The sequence below is a fragment of the Sciurus vulgaris genome (assembly GCF_902686455.1).
Source record: "Sciurus vulgaris genome assembly, chromosome: 4".
Lineage (NCBI taxonomy): Eukaryota > Metazoa > Chordata > Mammalia > Rodentia > Sciuridae > Sciurus > Sciurus vulgaris.
The window spans coordinates 37,566,149-37,587,705 of NC_136464.1; the positions used below are offsets into that span (position 1 = coordinate 37,566,149).

The 21,557-nt window shown below is 38.0% G+C and overlaps 1 protein-coding gene across 3 annotated transcripts in view; it reads right to left on the minus strand.

The window, feature by feature from the left end:
- Nucleotides 1–21,557, minus strand: part of MARCHF5 (membrane associated ring-CH-type finger 5) — a 40,839-nt gene that overhangs the window by 7,796 nt on the left and 11,486 nt on the right. Inside the window, exon 2 of one of the 3 annotated variants that reach the window (XM_079137580.1) lies at nucleotides 17,887–18,089. The exons of 1 other annotated variant lie outside the window; for it this stretch is intronic. In XM_079137580.1, coding sequence (XP_078993706.1) covers nucleotides 17,887–18,089 — 203 coding nt within the window. Of the gene's footprint in view, nucleotides 1–4,643; nucleotides 4,788–17,886; nucleotides 18,090–21,557 lie in introns of those variants that run through there. One more of the 3 variants, XM_079137581.1, reaches the window with a different exon arrangement.

The following is a 21,557-nucleotide window of genomic DNA, read 5'->3' on the forward strand; positions in this document are numbered from 1 at the left end:
TTTTTCAAATAGATTCAGGCAACCATTAAATTCTGTAGTACTTGGTAAGAGTATCACTTTCTCTGGCTTCACTCACTGCATAGCTTGGTACAGTGTGTAAAGGTAACCAAGGCTATTTTCTTGTAGCTATAAGAAAGTCAATTTATTTTACCTTGATTTTCAATACACTATATTTAGTTGAATATTTCTTGAACAAGCTTCTTTTTATGATCACGATGCCAGTTTTTATGGCATTTGAACAACTATAGATCCCAATTATGCTTCTATTATGTGCTTACTATTTTGGAGATATTCTTCTGCCATTAAGTTCAATAATTTACCTCCAGAATTTTTTAGAAGAAGTGGAAGGGTCTCAGCTTTGTTCCAAGCAAGGCCGGAGAGGATATATAAACTTAACCAAAGGTAAAGGAAACCTCTTGATTTAGTAATCATTATATCTACTGAAGATTTCCTCTACATACAAACTTACTTCAGACATTTTCTTAGAAATGTATGAGTTACTACCTACCTTCAAGGGTTTTAAAATCTAAAGAAGGCTATACACAAAAACGGTTATCTTTATTGTACAAAGAAATTAACAATCTGATAAAATAATTAAACATTTAAAAACAAAGTATCTTGTGGATCTCTTAATCAAGATTCCCCATTAACTGCAGGTGCCAGTGATATTACTTGTCACTACATAAAGAGAGACTATGCTGTGAAGAGAACATGAGGAGAGATGTCCAAGGACCTCCGATTTAAAAGTAGCACATTAACTTATCATTGTCAAGTTTTAGCTTATATAACATTTAAAACTATGATAAGGTTATCTTTTGGGACCAAAGAGTTAAAGTAAACCTAATTTAGTGACTAATGACTATTTTCTAACAACAGGTAGCATTTCTTGTGTCTTATATAATACCAGGTGCACACAGGCATTACATGCACCATTTAATCTCATGAAATAGTTTAACTCATGAAATACATAATTTTACTGGGTTAAATTTATAACTCCCTTGGAAGATAAATAAAAATCATCTTTGATTTAGGATTTTGATAGTATTTGAGGGATCTTTTCCCTCAAATGCTGATAAAAGAAGACATGGTTGTACATACATAATACCTCTAAATTTCAACTTCCATATTTTTTCTACTTTTTTGGTACTGGGGATCAAGCCCAAGGGTGCTCTACCACTGAGCTATACCCCAAACATGGTTTTATTTTTTATTTTGACACACGGTCTTACTAAGTTCCTGAGACAGGCCTCAAACTTGCAATATTCCTGCCTTCATCTCTAGAGTTGCTGGTATTATAGGAGTGAACCTCTGTACCTGGCAACTTTCATATTCTTTATTGATAATTTTTAAATCAGAAACTTGAAGCCACAAAAGAACATCTACAGACTCTCTAGCACCTATACCCATCTGCCAGTATTCCCTTTATGGAAGGTCAATTCCTTCACTTGTAGACTAGATTTCATCACCTTACCAACTCCAGGTACCAGTTCCAGCCAATTCTCTCCCACTCTCCTACATCATTTCCCCCCTTTTTAGTAGTGTATTTCCATCAAGCAAACATGTATTTTTTCTTCTATCTTAATAAAAGAACTTTTCTCTTGATCCTTCTTGACCTCCTATTCCACTTCTTTGCTCCCTTTGTAACAAATTCCTCGAAAGAATTGTATCTTTCCTTTAAATTCTCTCTTGAACTCACCCCACCAAAACTGTGCATAGGGGTTTCACAACCTCCACATATCTAAATTCAATGGTCTAAGTTCAGTCTTCCTCTTATTTGGCCTACCAGCAACATCTGACACCTTTTCCTCCTAACATATGGTTCTTCAATTCACTTCCATGATATCATCATCTTTTGCTTTTTTTGATGTTCCCACTCGTTTTTCATTCTCTAGCTGGTTCCTCTTCTTCTTGACCTCAGTGAAGCCCAACCTCCTAATCCCTACCTCATGGTACTCCCTATTAGATTACTTTGCTTTATTTCTCTTTTTCTGAAAGCGTTCACCACTTAATATACTCTAATTTATCTATTAAACCTGTTTCCACTTACCATAACAAGGGTTGGGTAACTATGGACTGTGGGCCCACTCCAGCCAGATGACCTTTTGTAAATAGTTTTATTGAAACATTCCATATGCAAAATCTAAAATAGTATTATCTGATTCTTTACAGAAAAGGTTTGCTGACTCCTGCATTAGAACATAAACTCCAACAGGAAAAGGATTCCTCTGGTTTTATTTATTAATGTATCCCAAGTTCCTATGATTCTCAAATAAAATGAACTGAATTTTCTATTGAGGTACTTATAGTAGTTGGAAATATCTACTAAGTGATAGAATCCTTCTAAAAAATCAAACGTTGGATGAAAATTCCTAAAACACAACTCATCACACTACTTTTATCTATCACAAACAATGGCAATCTAGATTTTTGAAATGTTTTTCCTAAAAAGATTGCAGAGGATTCTCACAAAATGAGCTCATTTTCCCCTAGCATCCTGAATCACTGGGTATGAATTCTTTTGTACATGGAAACAAAAAATCCTTTTGGAAGTTTTTTACTCATCCCATGGGTTATATGCTGAAGATCTGCCAAGTAAAATATGGATACAGGCTGCATTTTATACTGCTAAATTCTAGTTTGTTGACAAAATTCTGTCTTGGCTTTTGCCTTTTTAAAGTTTAATTTGACTAAATCTCTCATGGCACGTCCAGACACACCATTCCAAGATTAGTTTAATATTTTTTTTTGGGGGGGGGGACGACTCCAAACCCAGTGTTAAACATGCCATTAGAATAATAAACTGCCATCAAAGGGAGGTACTTTTGAGAGCTATAGCTTATCTAGGCAAGATATTTGGTGACTAAGAACAATTACTGAAATCCTCTGGATGACAGTCTACCTAACTCATACTCTTCCACTTAGGGAGCTTTTGTGCCACTGTCCCATGGCTTAGGGTCATAATCTTAGAAAAATAACAATAGTCACTAGTTTCTTATTGTCAGATTATAGCACAAATAATTACAGAAAATGGGGGAAGGCAAGACCCTAGTCCTTGAAAACCTCCATTCTAATAGAGAAGCAGCAGCATGAATATATGTATCATATAAAGTAAAAATCTAAGGGCATACAAATTTTGTTATTTTAAAAAGGCACTGAAAAAAAAAGGCATAATTGAATTTTTAATGCTTGGATGGGCCTTACTACTTATGTTCTCAACAGTATCGTATTTACACAGAGATGACAACTAAAGAAGCTTTTTTAACTTTTGAAAATTCAATTATTTAAAGGGCAATAAAGAAGTCTGCAATTAAAAAGAAGTCTATTTTGTAAATTCTTTTGTACAGTAAAAAAGCTTTTGCAAAGATAACTATATCCTAATATTTTGGGTACATACAAGTTTTTACATTTCAGATTTCAGTGACACAAAAAAGTGAGTGGAAAATATTTTGGAAACTCATTAGTTCATGTCTACTGAAAAAGAAATAATCAGTTTTGTCTAGCAGATACTGCAAAAGTAGACTTATTATTACTATCATTCAAATTAAAGTCTATGTATGCATTGTTGTTAAAGATACATTTTGGACTAGATGCCGTGGTGCAAACCTGTTGTCATAGCTTATTAGGAGGCTAACGTAGGATGATCACTTGAGCCCAGAAATTTGGATCAGGCTGGGAAACGCAGTGAGACCTTGTCTTGAAAAACAAAAGAAAACAAAATAGTCAGGTCCTGTGCCTGCCTGCAATTCCAGTGACTCCTGAGACTGAGACAGGAGGATCACATTTTGAGGCCAGCCCTGTCTCAAAATAAAAATGTAAAAAGGACTGGGGATGTAGGACACAGTTTGTTGTTAGGATGTCCCTGGGTTCAATTCCCAGTACCAAGAAAACTAACAACAAAAAAAACCCCAAAACAAACAAAAAGGGTATATCTTGAAATTTAAGAAGTTAGTGACTGAAGGACAGGTTGTTGATAATGTTCAACATCTGCAGGCACAGCTTATAATAATAACCAGAACTTCCAGGGCCTATTTCTGGGATACAAAGGTATTCTCAAAAACACCTCTATCAATTCTTGAGAAACGTCATCACTATACCTTGTCAGAGTGCAAAAGTCTCTAACACACAGCATGATTTAATGAGCACATACAGGTGCCTCACAAGACAACCTCATGTAAAGTTTCTGGGAAGACTAAACAGCTCTCATGAGCTCCAAGGGTTTTGGTAAGTGGCTAATAGTTTATCACACAGATTTAACAAGTAAAACAGATAGCACACAGAAGTCACTCAAGTTCCTGTTTGTTTTCTTTTTTGCTTTGCATTGAATTGGTTTTGACTGAGACAAACTCAAATGCCAACCAGCTAGGATTAAACCACCAATCTTACTTTCAGCGCTATCCACAATTGCAGATTTCTGAGGCCACTGAGAGTCCAACAATATAGTTCTAAACTTCTCTCCTTGCTCCAAGTCTTTTTGTAGCATTCTATGTCTGAAATGTTCTATTCCTACTTTAAGTCTGTATGAAAACCAACTTCCCAGTGAAAACTAATCTAACTTAATAAAGGCTCACTGGTTTCTCTACCCCACCCTGTTCATATCCCATGAAGCTCTTCCTTTATATACTACTTCCACAAAGTGCACTTACCCCTTTGCTTGTACATAATTGTTAGTACTTTATGTTCTTGTTCAATGTTTGTTCAGTTGTCTCAATATCCTTTATGTCTGTCCATGTCAGCATCATCTTAGACTGAAAACTCCCAAGGGACAGGGGCCATGTCTGTTTAACTCGTTTTGTACAGTGCCTAGGATAGAACCATGTACAGATAGGTGCTTAAAAAAATGCTTTCTGATGATGATTGGCATCACTCTCAAGGACCCTCTAGGCCACAGCTATATCACAGCATCAGCACATGGTACTTGGCTGTATGCTGGGGCACTTTCATCTACTCCACAGGGCAATGGAATATAATGGCGTAGGAACTAGCTGTAGTACCCTGTGAAAAATATTTAACTCAATTTGTTATTAAAATGGACTTTAAAAAAAAAAGTAATAGTTATACAGTCCCAAGTTAACAAACGTGGATTTTATTGAAGACATGAAATACCAAACAACCAACTGGATTAAGAGTTCAAAGTAGCTGGGTGCATTGGTGCCACCTATAATCCCAGTGGCTTGGGAGGCTGAGGTGGGATGATTACAAGTACAAAGCCAAGCTCAGCAACTTAGTGAGATCCTGTCTCAAAAATAAAAAATAAAAAGGGCTGGGCATGTGGTTCAGTGGATGAGTGCTCCTGGGTTTAATCCCCAGTACCAAAAAAAAAAAAAAAAGGACATGGGATGTTGATGGGACAATAAAAGATTGGATTCATCACTATCTTAAACACTAGACTTTGGATGCTAGCCCTAAGAGTTTATTTAAGTTTCATTTTTGATTGCCCTACTTATAGGTTGAGATTTAAAAAAAAATGTTTTTAGATGTTGAGAGACCTTTATTTTATTCATTTATTTATATGTGGTGCTGAGAACCCAGTGCCTCACACATGCTTGGCAAGTGCTCTACCACTGAGCCCAACCTCAGTCCCTATAAGTTGAGATTTTATCATCTTCATGTAAGAAAAAAAATCTGTAAATTCAGGCTGTAAATTACTTTGCTTAATAGCAAGAAGATAGTCATTAGATTGTAGAGAGAAGGGATATTTTATTAGGTAGTTTTTTAAACAACCAAACTAACAGTAATTGATTAAAAACTCAACCCCGAAGAAAAAAAGATCTAGGGTATGTTACTATCTGCTTTGACCCTGTATATACATCACATTGCCATGATTAATAACTAAAAATTAATATAGTAGTTATTTGTAATTACATAGTTTGTGCCAAGGGAAAGCTTCCATTTTTTTCCTCACAAGAATAGAATAGTCCATAGAGTACTTGTGGGCTATAAGGTCAAGTACTAAGTAGTTATTAGGCATGGAATGTACACATAACAATTTCCTATAAATATACCTTAAATAATTGAAAAATCTTATAGCGAAATTAACAAATGTATAATACTACAGTATAAACTATACAGATAAATGTTAAGGGAATTTTAGGTAAAGATTACAGAGGGGATAAGAACTGAAAGTTTTTTTAATTGCTTTTTTAAGTAAATAAATTTTAACCTGGAATTGAAGTCTCTGATGTGAAAAAGGAGGCTAATTCCAAGCAGAAAATGAAAAGTACAAGTAAATCAAGTCAAAACCAAATAGGCTGTTAAGACCCTTTTAATGAGAAGTGACTATTGAAAAAAATCTTTAAAATGTGATAACCACCACTGATTATCTTTAATACATAAAACAGCACTATTTATTGTGGAAAGCAAGCCTTCTCTAATTGCTATTCCCTTCACGCTTTATAGTAATGCTTTTTTTTTTTTCCCCTCCCCAAACAAAGATATCACTATGTTCCCTAAGCTGGCCTCAAACTTCTAGAGGTTCAAGTGATCCTTAGCTGGGACAACTGGTGTGTGTCACCAAGCTGGCTAAAGTAATGCTTTGTAAATTTAATGTATATAGAAATCAACTGGTGATCTCATTAAAATGCAAATGTCAATTCAGTAAAAGCAGGGAGTAGGTGGTGTTTTGTATTCATAACAGCTCCCATATGATGGGACAAACAACCTCAATGTTGCTTGTCCTCAGATCATACTTTGAATACCAAGGTTTTAAAGTTAGTACATGTGTACAACTGCCTTATCTCATTAGAAAAAAAAGAAAGTAAACCCTAAGATGGGGTTGGGGTAGCAAATAGTGAGAAGGATGAACGTGTGATGAATTCTCTTAAGTTTTTCATAACTGAGCACAATATGTTTTCCATCGACAATGAAAACATACATTCAACACCATTCATTCATTCCTGCCACCAGTAAGTCCTAGAAGAATTGGTCAGCTAGCCAGTCAGACTGAGGCTAAATCCATATGAAAATTTAAGGGGGGGGAAAAAACCCTCAAAAAAACTACAAATGCCACTGCTTCCCCCAAACCTGCTACTCAGAGATCATCTTTTTTTTTTTTTTTTTTTTTTTTTTTTTTTTTTTATTGTAAACAAATGGGATACATGTTGTTTCTCTGTTTGTACATGGCGTAAAGGCATACCATTTGTGTAATCATAAATTTACATAGAGCAATGTTGTTTGATTCATTCTGTTATTTTTTTCCCTTCCCCCCACCCCTCCCACCCCTCTTTACCCTCTATACAGTAGTTCCTTCCTCTATACTTGCCCCCCTCCCTAACCCTAACTCTAACCCTTCCCTCCCCCCCATTATGTGTCAACCTCCACTTATTAGCGATATCATTCGTCCTTTGGCTTTTTGAGATTGGCTTATCTCACTTAGCATGATATTCTCCAATTTCATCCATTTGCCTGCAAATGTCATAATTTTATCATTCTTTATGGCTGAGTAATATTCCATAGTATATATATACCACAGTTTCTTTATCCACTCATCAATTGAAGGGCATCTAGGTTGGTTCCACAGTCTGGCTATTGTGAATTGAGCAGCTATGAACATTGATGTGGCTGTATTTCTGTAGTATGCAGATTTTAAGTCCTTTGGGTATAGGCCAAGGAGTGGGATAGCTGGGTCAAATGGTGGTTCCATTCCAAGTTTTCTAAGGAATCTCCACACTGCTTTCCATAGCGGCTGCACTAATTTGCAGCCCCACCAGCAGTGTATGAGTGTACCTTTCTCCCCACATCCTCGCCAACACCTGTTGTTGCTCGTATTCTTGATAATCGCCATTCTAATTGGGGTGAGATGGAACCTTAGGGTGGTTTTGATTTGCATTTCTCTTATTACTAGAGATGTTGAACATTTTTCCATATGTTTGTTGATTGCTTGTAGATCTTCTTCTGTGAAGTGTCTATTCATTTCCTTAGCCCATTTGTTGACTGGACTGTTTGAATTCTTGGAGTAGAGTTTTTTGAGTTCTTTATAGATTCTGGAGATTAGTGCTCTATCTGAAGTATGATTGGCAAAGATATTCTCCCACTCTGTAGGCTCTTTCTTCGCATTGCTGATAGTTTCCTTTGCTGAGAGAAAGCTTTTTAGTTTGAATCTATCCCAGTGGTTGATTCTAGCTTTTATTTCTTGTGCTATGGGAGTCCTGTTAAGGAAGTCTGGTCCTAGACCAACAAGATGAAGATTTGGACCTACTTTTTCTTCTATAATCTGCAGGGTCTCTGGTCTGATTCCGAGGTCCTTAATCCATTTTGAGTTTAGTTTCGTGCATGGTGAGAGATATGGGTTTAGTTTCATTCTGTTGCATATGGATTTCCAATTCTCCCAGCACCATTTGTTGAAGAGGCTATCTTTTCTCCATTGCATATTTTTGGCCCCTTTGTCTAGTATGAGAAAATTGTATTTATTTGGGTTTGTGTCCGTGTCCTCTATTCTGTACCATTGATCTACCTTTCTATTTTGGTACCAATACCATGCCGTTTTTGTTACTATTGCTTTGTAGTAGAGTTGAAGATCTGGTATTGCAATACCCCCTGTTTCACTCTTCCTGCTAAGGATTGCTTTAGCTATTCTGGGTTTCTTATTCTTCCAGATGAATTTCATAATTGCCTGCTCTATTTCTGTAAGGTACGTCATTGGGATTTTAATTGGAATTGCATTGAATTTGTATAGCACTTTAGGTAGTATGGCCATTTTGACAATATTAATTCTTCCTATCCAAGAACATGGAAGATCTTTCCATCTTCTAAGGTGTTCTTTAATTTCTTTCTTTAGTGTTGTATAGTTCTCATTGTAGAGGTCTTTCACCTCTTTTGTGAGATTGATTCCCAAGTATTTTATTTTTTTCGAGGCTATTGTGAATGGGGTAGTTTTCCTAATTTCTCTTTCTGAAGATTCATCACTTATGTATAAAAATGCGTTGGATTTATGGGCATTGATCTTGTAACCTGCTACTTTACTGAAATCACTTATGAGTTCTAAGAGTTTTCTGGTGGAATTTCCAGGTTCCTCTAAATATATAATCATGTCATCAGCGAACAGGGATAGTTTGAGTTCTTCTTTTCCAATTCGTATCCCTTTAATTTCTTTGGTTTGTCTAATTGCTCTGGCCAGAGTCTCAAGAACGATGTTGAATAGAAGTGGTGAAAGAGGGCATCCCTGCCTTGTTCCAGTTTTTAGGGGGAATGCTTTCAGCTTTTCACCATTTAGAATGATATTAGCCATGGGCTTAGCATAAATGGCCTTTACAATATTAAGGAATGTTCCCACTATCCCTATTTGTTCTAGTGTTTTGAGCATGAAGGGGTGCTGAATTTTATCAAATGCTTTTTCTGCGTCTATTGAAATAATCATGTGATTCTTGACTTTAAGTCTATTAATATGGTGAATTACGTTTATTGATTTCCTGATGTTGAACCAACCTTGCATCCCTGGGATGAAACCCACTTGATCATGGTGCACTATCTTTTTAATATGTTTTTGTATGCGATTTGCTAAAATTTTGTTGAGAATTTTTGCGTCGATGTTCATTAAGGATATTGGTCTGAAATTTTCTTTCCTTGATGAGTCTCTGTCTGGTTTAGGTATCAGTGTGATATTGGCTTCATAGAATGAGTTTGGGAGGGTTCCCTCCTCTTCTATTTTATGGAATACTTTGAGAAGTATTGGAATGAGCTCTTCCTTAAAGGTTTTGTAGAACTCGGCTGAGAACCCATCTGGTCCCGGACTTTTCTTTGTTGGTAGGCTTTTGATGACTTCTTCTATTTCAGTACTTGAAATTGGTCTATTTAAATTGTTTATGTCCTCCTCATTCAGTTTAGGCAATTCATATGTCTCTAGAAACCTGTTGATGTCTTTGAAATTTTCTATTTTGTTGGAGTATAGATTTTCAAAATAGCTTCTAATTATGTTTTGTATTTCCATCCTGTCTGTAGTGATATTTCCTTGTTCATTCCGAATTTTAGTGATTTGGGTTTTCTCTCGTCTTCTCTTTGTTAGTGTGGCTAAAGGTTTATCAATTTTGTTTATTTTTTCGAAGAACCAACTATTTATTTTGTCAATTTTTTGTATTGTTTCTTTTGTTTCAATTTCATTGATTTCAGCTCTGAGTTTAACAATTTCCTGTCTTCTACTACTTTTGGTGCTGTTCTGTTCTTCTTTTTCTAAGGCTTTGAGCTGTAGTGTTAGGTTGTTTATTTGTTGAGTTTTACTTCTTTTATTAAATGCGCTCCATGAAATAAATTTCCCTCTAAGTACTGCTTTCATAGTGTCCCAGAGGTTTTGATATGATGTTTCTTTGTTCTCATTTACCTCTAAGAATTTTTTAATTTCCTTCTTAATATCTTCTGTTATCCATTCATCATATAATAGCATATTGTTTAACCTCCAGATGTTGGAATAGTTTCTGTGTTTTACTCTTTCATTTATTTCTAACTTCAATCCATTATGATCTGATAGAATACATGCTAGTGTCTCTATCTTCTTGTATTTGCTAACATTAGCTTTGTGGCATAATATATGGTCTATTTTAGAGAAGGATCCATGTGCTGCTGAGAAGAAAGTGTATTCACTCTTGGTTGGATGGAATATTCTATAAATGTCCGTTAAGTCTAAATTATTGATTGTGTTGTTGAGATCTATGGTTTCTTTGCTCAATTTTTGTCTGGAAGATCTGTCCAGTGGTGAGAGCGGCGTGTTAAAATCACCTAGTATTATTGTGTTGTGGTCTATTTGGTTTCTGAAATTGAGAAGGATTTGTTTGACATACATAGATGAGCCACTGTTTGGGGCATAGATGTTTATGATTGTTATATCTTGCTGATTTATGCTTCCCTTAAGCAGTATGAAATAACCTTCTTTATCCCTTCTGACTAACTTTGGCTTGAAGTCCACATTATCGGAAATGAGGATGGATACTCCAGCTTTTTTGCTGAGTCCATGTGCATGGTATGTTTTTCCCCATCCTTTCACCTTTAATCTATGGGTATCTTTTTCTATGAGGTGAGTCTCTTGCAGGCAACATATTGTTGGATCTTTCTTTTTAATCCAGTCTGCCAGTCTATGTCTTTTGATTGATGAATTCAGGCCATTAACGTTCAGGGTTATTATAGAGAAATGATTTGGTTTCCCGGTCATTTGGTTCATTTTTAAAATTTTGTTTATTTATTTGTTTGACACAACTTGTTTCCTCCTTTATTTGACAATTCCTTTAGGATAATTCCTCCCTTTGCTGATTTGCTTCTTTGTTTTTCATCTCTTCCTCATGGAATATTTTGTTGAGAATGTTCTGTAATGCTGGCTTTCTTTTTGTAAATTCTTTTAGCTTTTGTTTATCATGGAAGGATTTTATTTCATCGTCAAATTTGAAGGTAAGTTTTGCTGGGTATAAGATTCTTGGTTGGCATCCATTTTCTTTCAGGGCTTGAAAAATGTTGTTCCAGGACCTTCTAGCTTTTAGGGTCTGGATTGAAAAATCTGCTGATATGCGTATTGGTTGCCCCCTGAATGTAATTTGGTTCTTTTCTCTCACAGCCTTTAAAATTCTGTCTTTATTTTGTATGTTAGGTATTTTCATTATAATGTGCCTTGGTGTGGGTCTGTTGTAATTTTGTGTATTTGGAGTCCTGTAAGCCTCTTGAACTTGATTTTCCATTTCATTCTTCAGATTTGGGAAATTTTCTGATATTATTTCATTGAATAGGTTGTTCATTCCTTTGGCTTGTTTCTCTAGGCCTTCCTCAATCCCAATAATTCTTAAATTTGGCCTTTTCATGATATCCCATAGTTCTTGTAGATTCTGTTCATGATTTCTTACCATCTTCTCTGTTTGTTCAGCTTTGTTTTCAAGGTTAAATATTTTGTCTTCAATGTCTGAGGTTCTGTCTTCCAGGTGTTCTATCCTATTGGATATGCTTTCTATAGAGTTCTTAATTTGGTTTATTGTTTCCTTCATGTCAAGGATTTCTGTTTGGTTTTTTTTCAATATCTCTAACTCTTTATTGAAATGATCTTTTGCTTCCTGTATTTGCTCTTTTAACTGTCGATTGGTGCGATCAATCAATGCTTGCATTTGCTCTTTCATCTCATCATTCAATGCTTGCATTTGCTCTTTCATCTCCTCGTTTGCTTCTCTGATCATTTTAATTATGTACATTCTGAACTCCTTTTCTGTCATTTCTTCTGCCATGCTGTCATTGGGTTTTATTGATGTAACATCTAGATTTGTTTGCAGCATTTTCTTTCCTTGTTTTCTCATGTTGTTCAGATATCAGTGGACCGCTGAGATATTGCAGATTTCCTCTGTTGATTTACAATGACCCTGAAGATTTCTATATATATCCCCTCTTAGCCTTCAGTAGGCTGAAGTCTTGGAGGAGGTTGATAATGCGGTGCTCCACAAGGAAGCTGCCTCTCTAGGAGTAGTGGCCTTCAGGTGGGGTATATTCCCTGCTAGTGGGCAGAGGTGCCTCCACTTGTTGACCAATGGTCATCCAAAGGGGACCTAGGCTGTGGGCTGAGGCAAGGCCTGTTTGGGCCTGAGCCTCTGGTTTTACTGTCCTTGTGGGAAACCTCACCCAGCAGGGAAGACTCACCCGGTGGGGAGGTCTCGCTGGTCAGTTTCCTCCTAGAGGTTCCCCTCAATTTACATCTACTGCCTGGGCTGGGCTGCCTTCCTCTGCAAAGTTTCCAGGGGCCCGGCCCTACCTCCTGGGCCTGGGAGCCTCACCCTTCGCAGATGAATCTCCTTAGGCTGCCCCTCCTCAGAGAATTTGCCCATAGGCCTGGAACCTTCGCTCCGCCCTAAGCCTGTCTCTGTGCGGCTCTTCCACCCAGAAGCCTCCTAGATCCTGGGACCCTGTTCTGCACCTAATCGCCTGGCTGCGTGGCCCCTCCTCTGAGCAGCCACCTGTGGCCCCGAACAATCGCTCTGAGACCCAGAGACCCGCCACAGGCCTCTTCCTCCAGACAGCTGCCCAGTATGCCGGTGCGGTCACTAGGAGTCCAAGAAACTCACTTCGTGCCTCCTCCTCCCACCAACCACCCGTAGCCCGGGGCAATCAATCACTCCGAGTCGAAGTGACCCTGCCCGTTCCTCCTCCTTCTCCAGATAACCCCCCGGGTGTTCAGGAGCAGTCCCTCTGAGTGGCTCTGAATCCACGTGACCCGCTGCACGGGTCCTCTGGGCCACCGCCCGGAGCTCTGGTGTGGTCCTTCAAGACCAAGCGTCCCACCACGCTTCTCCTCCAGGCAGCCCCCCTGTGTTCAGGAGCTGTCACTTTAAGACCAAATAACTCACCACTCGCCTTCTCCTCTGAGCAGCCGCCTGGAGCGCTAATGCAGTCACTGCGAGTCCAAAGGACCCGCCGCGCTCCTTCTCCTCCTTCTCCTACTCCTCCGGGCAGGCCCCGGGGTTCAGAAGTGGTCAGGGTCCAAACAGCTCGCCACGCAGCCCCTTCTCTGGCAACCGCCTGTAGTTCCCGTATAGTCGCCCGAATCCAAGCGGCTGCTCCTCTTCCTCCTCGTCCTCAGGGCAGGCCCCGGGGTTCAGAAGCGTTGTTCTGATTCCAAACAGCTCGCCGCGCGGCTTCTCCTCTGGCAACCGCCTGCAGCTCTGGCGCAGTCTCTCTGAATCCAAGTGGCCACGCTCCTCTCCTCCTCCTCAGGGCAGGCCCCGGTGTCCTGAGTCCACACAGTTCTCCCCGCCTCTCCTCCCCCGGGCAGCCGCCGGAGCCCCAGTGGCTGTTCCGAGTCCCAGCGCTGTGCCGACCGGCCTCCTCTATGGCGCTCCAGCGGGGGGAGGGGCGTCTCGCCGGCAGTTCTACTTCACAAAGTTTCCTGCGTTCCGGGACCCCCGTCCCATCCGGGATGCCCCCCCAGGGGGTGAGAGTCACCCGGCTACTTTGAGTTGGTCCCAAGCGTCTCAATATCTCCTCTCTTGAATCCTGAGTTCTGGAGCAACACGTAATGCAGCCACCCTCTAGGCCGCCATCTTGAAAACCCCCCAGAGATCATCTTGTAGAATGTTAACCATTACTTTTTCCTCTCTGCATCTCTTCTTGTCTCCTATTCCTCTTTCTAGCCATTGTTCCTCAAGTGTCATTTGGGGATGAATAGCAGGTAATTTATTAATTGGTCTACAGACAGTTTGAGGACAAAGTGATAAGAGTTTTGATTCTGAGGGTTTTTTTTTTGGTGGTGCAGGGAACAAAGACAGGGCCTCAAGATGCTAGGGAGTTGCTCTACCACTGAACTACATCCTCAGCCCACATTTTACAAATTCGAAAAGATTAATTAGAACTTTCAAATTATTTTAGGTTTTTAATTGTTGCTACATTCCAAGGGACATCCAAGGTTTAGAAGAATATTTAAGGGACTATTTCAATAAATGAATCAATAACTCAAGAATATTCATTCAAAAGAGTAAGATGAAAATTACATTTAACTCACAATGCCATAAATGATAATAGTATGCCCTTACAATGAAGACTGATCTTAGAGTGGGCTGTAAACAATGAATCAGGAATGATTAGTCTGCACTATAATACTATTGTTCCTACTGTATTGTAACACATTGTATTACATATACAAATAGGAACAAGTCACTGAAGTGTTTACATAACCACTCCAGTAAATCAATCTAGTCTCTCTAATGAATTTTGTCATTAGAAGCAAGACACAGCAGAGAGAAGCTGCTCCACGTACAGAAGCTAGGGAGCGGAGGGCGGGGAAGGAGTCACTGGGAAGATGAACCCTTCCAGGGCACACCCTTGGTGACCCATCTCCTCCAGCCATGCCCCACCTGCCTACATTTACCACCCAGTCCATTCAAACTAGGATGGACTGATTAGGTTACAGTGCTCACAATGAAATCATTTAACTTCTGAACATTCCTGCATCAACACAGAAGCTTTTGGGGGACAACTCACACCCAAACCATAAGTATGTTATACAGCGAAGAAGAACAATTACCATAGATATTATGCTCTTAGACATTTGTTTTATGGCTGTTTAAAACCACCAGTGTACAGAGTATGAATCAGCCTTCAGCATATCCATTGGTAATATGTAAATCAAGAACACTTTTAATTTTTTTGGTAGTGCTGGGGATGGAACCCAGTCCTTGAGTATGCTAAGCAAGTGCTCTAACATGAAGCCACCCTCCCAGTCCCAACAACTTTTAATCCAGATTATCAATGAAAACATGTGATTAAGAGGGATTTTCTTTGATCCAATAACTATTTTTAAACCTTGACTTGAAAAGATATACTGGGATCAGTATGGCCAGGGCATTAGCTATGGCTGTAGCAAGAAAAAGACTGTTGTCTAAACATAAATTCATACATGACTTCGTTTACAGACCACAGCTGGAATTTAACAATATTCCCTCATGAGTCAGTATTAGAAACTATATGGGAAATTATGAATATAATTCAAATTGTCCTTGAACAAGTATCTTCATGATATGTCAAGAAAAAAAGAAGCAAATACAGATTATACTTCTCTATTTTTGCATTTGAGAGAAAGATTTAAATTTTTTTATGACACTGCTGTCAGTAAAATATTTCTATGATTTTAAGAAGCTTCAATGCTGTTATCTGACACTACAATAAATAGCTTGAACCTATTATTTGGCATGAAATAACATAATTCTTTCTTTTTTCTTTTTTAAAAAATTTTTTGGTGGTACTGGGAATTGGAGCCAGAGGTACTCTACCACTGAGCTGATTCCTCAGCCCTCTTCAAGACAAGGTCTCACCAAGTTGTCCATGCTGACTTTGAACTTGCTATCCTTCTATCTCAGCCTCTTGAGTCACTGGAATTACAGGCATGTACCACTGCACATGGCAATAACACAATTCTTTTTTTTCCCCCAGTACTGGGGCTTGAACCTCGGGCCTCAAGCATGCTAGGCAAGCACTCTGCCACTGAGCTACATCCCCAGCCCTAATAATATAATTCTTAAGGATAAAATAATGTAGACCCAATCATGATAATTTCTTGGATTTAGCCAAAGAGTCTGATTCTTTTCCAAATATCATCTAAACATTTTCCTTTCTTGATGTAGAAGCATATCAATTAAAATCACATTCAAGCCAGTACAATAATGCATGCCTGTACTCCCAGCAACTCAGGAGGTTGAGGGAGGAGGATCTCAAGTTCAAAGTTAGCCTCAGCAACTTAGTGAGACCTTGTCTCAAAATAAAAAAATAAAAAGGGCTGGGGATGTAGCTCAGTAGTAAAGCACCCCGGGTTCAATTCCTAGTACCAGAAAAAACAAACAAACAAACAAACAAAAAAAAAAAACAAAAAAAACCCTTGCTCCCCCCTAGAATCCACAATTATTGCCTGAAAACATATTTCCTAGAACTGAATTCAGTCAAAAGGGTAGACATACCTATTACTGTCTCCCAAACTGAAATATTAAGCCATTCCTGTTGAATGGCATGTTTGTCAACTTAGTACCTGATCAAAAACTGTATGAAGATTTCAATAAGAATTCTTATAATAATTTTTATGTTTACCATCTGAACCTCTAAAACACCCAAGAGAATCAATCATCTTATATTTGCCATCCTTCTAACAACTTATAACTGAAAGGTGGGCTTATCTCATTTAGTAGAAATAAGAGAGTAAGAAAAAATCCTTAGTTAAGTATGAAAATCTAACTCTGTGAGTCAGATATCAATGTGGTGAAGGACTGAAGCAATAATTGCTTTTATTGATGCTCAAGTTATTTTGAAATATTGTTTTGATTTTACAATGTAAACATTTTAGGTCATTCTTTTGTGTCTATCTAAAATTGGTGGTGACCGTGAAGACCTATCATGTAGTAAAAAATTCCAAATATTTGAGAATACTATTTTTTCCACTACTTAACTTTATTTTCACATGAAGCTATCATTTCTTCTTATGTTATCAAGCTAGAGAAAAACAACCATGGGAATTTTGTTTGCCCTATTAATAATCTTCTTGCATTAGAAAAACATTTCATTAAGAAAAAAGCATTTCATTATCTGCATTTATATCACCTCATTTATAAAAAACATGGGTCTGATTTCAGTATGTACAGCACCTACAAAAACCAACATATCTAATAATTTCTAATTTTCCTATGAACCCCACTCTCTCCCCACAGTCATTCTTTCCTTTAGACCTTCCCAGAATCCAAACTGCCTTTCTATACATCATGGTTATAGCCACGGGTGATATCAAAAAACATTTACCAATTAGCATGACGTAAACATCAAAGAATGATTACCAGTTCATAATTGTATAGCTATATTGGAATAGGTTCACTAAATATCATCCTTAGTTATAGCTTCTTTTACGCAGTCTGCTATGCTTTTTCCATGCTAGCCCTATTCTCAAAGATCTCTGGTTATTCCTTGACTGCCGATTCCCAGAAAAAGATAGCAGTTTTCATGCAAGATGATCATAATTGGATTCCAAACATAAATTTAACTCAGTATCTTACTAAATCTTTAATTTCCCTATTTTATTCCTTAACAAAATAATTAAGTAGTATTAGAAAAAACTGCTTTCTTTCTCTTACACCAACTTTCTTCAGAGAATGTGGCTCTTTAAGTCAGTTTTTTATTATAGTTTTGTTATTTGATTATATCCACACAATTAGATATTCATGTTCTTTCTCCTCTCAACCACATGAAAATAGTTAATACACAGATAAATGAATGATTTGGTCATATATTAAGGATGCTGTCAACTGTTAACAAAACAAATGTCTGACATTTAGAGAGGAAATAACAGAAATGGATTGTAAAAATTCTCAAAATGCCAAGATTGGTCATTTAAAAGTAAATCTGAGATCACAGAGCTATGTATTATAACATCAAATGTATCACTGTTATTTTTAAAGACATTCTTACCCAACTTAGGAAAAACTATTAAGTATTCAGCATTGCACTGAGGACATGCCACTCTGGCTGTACTGTTTCCTCTTTGTTTTTCATCCACCCAGCGCTGCAGACAAGCCTGATGAACCCATTTGGTAGATCCTCTGCACCTGCATGGTCTCACCCATTCAGCTGTTCTATCATCTTCATCAGTGGCAAAACAAACCCAGCAACTTCTGTAAATTGAGAGAGAAAATGATGTTTATCTTTATGATTCCAGTCTCCTCTACACTTAAGTGCTTATGGATGAACCTACTTTGTTATATGATAGAACTTCTACTGAAAGACAATGAAGACAGATCAGTATATTCCCAGAAGAGTTTTTTTGTTTTTCCTCTTCTTCTACTGAATCTTGTGTTTTCTGAACTTTGCTATGATGTAATTTCTTCCATTTTTCTAGTAATTCTTCACTCTCACCCGTGAGTCAGTGTTCAGAGACAACCCTTAAGCTGCTTCTGTTTTATATAAGACAGGGTAATTCTTTGAGAAATGGTAAACACAGGAATATGTGAGATTTGGTGTTCTCTCCATTCGAACACCAGCCTTTTCTGTGTATTTGTGTGTGTGTGAGGGGGTGGGTACTAGGGACTGAACTTGGGCCCTCTACTACTGAACTATGTTCCCAGCCCTAAGTTGCCCAAGTTGGCCTCAAATTTAGGGTCCTCCTGCCTCAACCTCCCAAGTAGCTGTGATGATAGGCATGTGCCACCATGTCTGGCTAACACCAACCTCTTGAATTTGGAAAAACGTAGTTACAAAAGTAATTTCAGTGTCATTCAATTTTCAACTAAGGGAAAAAATCCCACCTATTTCCCTTTTCGGTAAAGTATGATTATAAGAGTAGAGCGAATGAAAGCATGTTTAAAATTTTATGAAACTACAAAGGATATGAAGACATGAAAAATTATTTTAGGAAAGTGATATGATAAATTTGGGTTTACATTTTCCATTATAGGTATGACTGGTTTTCCTTTTTCTGGAATTAAATTATATTTATTATATTTTAAATCCAGAAATTAAGTCTGAGATCCTTATATTCCAAAAAATTCTATTGCACTGATTAAGACATTTTTCTACTTTAAAGGGTACTTTATGAAGTCTGATTTTTTTCTTGTAGAATTTAGGTTGCAATTCCTTTTTTTCTCCTCCTTCTTCCAGTTAATACAAGTCTTGACATTGATTTCCACTAGGGCAAACAGTTTGATTCAATGAGACCATTCTCTTCCACCAGTCCCCATCCATTAAAGTCTGCGTAAATGGAAACTGGGTACACTTTTTACTTAGTTGGATAAGTGGTTTCTATCAGAACTGCAAACTTAATTATGCACAGTGGGAAAGACTGTACAGTCAGCTATCACAGATGGGTATGGTCTCCAGTCTTTGTAGAAAAACGTGAATTTCAATGTGTTCTAATTAAAACTTTTCAATTAGAATGGGAAAAACTGAACTGACTCCATGGCAACAATACCCAAAACTGTAATTTTATTCAGCTTTCAAACTCAGTAACATTTGTTTAGCACTCTGACTCTCTGACCCACTTCAGCTAAGCTGTCTTGGCCTTCATACTGTCTCATGACTATCTAAAAATGTCTTCATTTTTTAAATTTAAAAACGTTATTGTAGCTGGTTGTGGTGGCACATGCCTGTAATCCCAGCTGCTCAGGAGGCTGAGGCAAGAGGATTCCAAGTTCAAGGCCAGCCTCAGAAATTTACTGAGGTTCTAAGCAACTTAGTGAGACCCAGTCTCAAAACAAAAGGGCTGGGGATGTGGTTCAGTGGTTAAGCACCCTGGGTTCAATCCTCTTCACCTGTGTGCGCACACATACACACACAAAGTTTTCTTAGTAAAATGTGTACAAAATTTAACACATTAACCATTTTCAGGCATACAATTCAGTGGCATTAAGTATATTCACATTGTTGTTCATGCACAAAGACTATGTATGATACGACTGAGTTATAACTTATAATTTTTGCATAAACTTCCAATTGATAAGTATACTAAATAGTTGTTTTTGTGACCCTGGGCACGGGACCCTGAGGCACTCTAACCATTGAGCTACATTCCTACCCCTTTTTATTTTGAGACAGGGTCTTGCTAAATTGCTGAAGCTGGTCTTGAACTTATGATACTGCTGCCTCCACCTCCCAAGTAGCCAGAATTATAGACCGGTATCATCGTACTTGACCGAATTATTTAACTGAGGTGTTGTGGGACTAGAACGCCACACAAATAAGGTGATTTTATAAATGTATTTTTCCTCTACTAAGTAAGAGGTTATCATTTTCCAACAAAACATAGGAAGAGTATCTAGAAACTTCCTAGATTCACCTAAGTTGTTTTTCCCTTGGCGGGGGGTGGGGGGGGAACCTGGGATTGAACTCAGGGGTACTCAACCACTGAGACACATCCATAGCCCTATTTTTGTATTTTATTTAGAGACACAGTCTACGCTGTATTGCTTAGTGTCTTGCTTTTGCTGAGGTTAGCTTTGAACTCTGGATCCTCCTGTCTCAAGCCTCCAGAGCTGCTGCGATGATAGGTGTGAGCCAGTGAGCCATGGTGCTTGGCTTCATGTAAGTTTTTTATTTCAACAACAAAACACATATTGCTAAACCAGCATAACTGATCAGTATTTGGGTGAATTGGATTTTAAATTAAGCTAACTTCAGTCATCAGAAAAAATGTCAAAAGACATTTAGTCAGATAACCTTATTTCCAGGTTGAACAAAATGAAATTGGTCTATAATTCAGCCAGGAGCCAGGCGCATAACTATAATCCCAGCAACTAAGGTGGCTAAGGCAGGAGGACTGCAAGTGTGAGACCAGCCTCAGCAACTTAGTGAGGCCCTATCTCAAAATAAAAAGTAGAGATGGTTAGTGATATAGCTAAATGATAGAATGCTCCAGGGTTCAATCATCAGTACTACAAAAACAAAATTACACTTAAAACCTTTCACTGGTGCGGTGGTGCACGCATATAATCCAAGTGGCTCAAGAGGCTGAGGCAGGGGAATCATGAGTTCAAGCCAACCGCAGCAATTTAACGAGGCCCTAAGCAACTTAAAGAGACCCTGTCTCTAAATAAAGGATTGAACCGAGTGCCTCATATGTGCTAGGCAAGTGTTCTGCAACTGAGCTACAGTCCCAGCCCTATTTTTTTTTTTTTATCTTCGATCACAGAAGATCTGATGGTGACTTGGAGATAACATCTTAATATTTTCACTAGTAAAGTTGAGTTGAATTATACACTTACAGAGATTTTAGTAGTGATTTAGCAGGAGTGTTCTCCACTTGCCATTATATTCAGTAGGTGTAAAGACTTTCCCATTATAGCATGTAATAGAAATTACAGGGGCTGGGGAGATAGCTCAGTCGGTAGAGTGCTTGCCTTGCAAGCACAAGGCCCTGGCTGGGTCAGATCCCCAGCCCCCCCCCCCCCCCCAAAAAAAGAGAGAAATTACATTTAAGTAATTATAATGAAATTTTTAAATACTAAATTAATCCAGACCTTTATAGTTGAACCAGATTGCCTAGATTCAAATCCTGGTTTATCACTTGTTGTATGTTTAATGACAGAATCTCTTCCATAAAGTTGTTGTAAAGCCAAGGTTTGTTTGTTTTTGTGATGCAGGGGATTAAA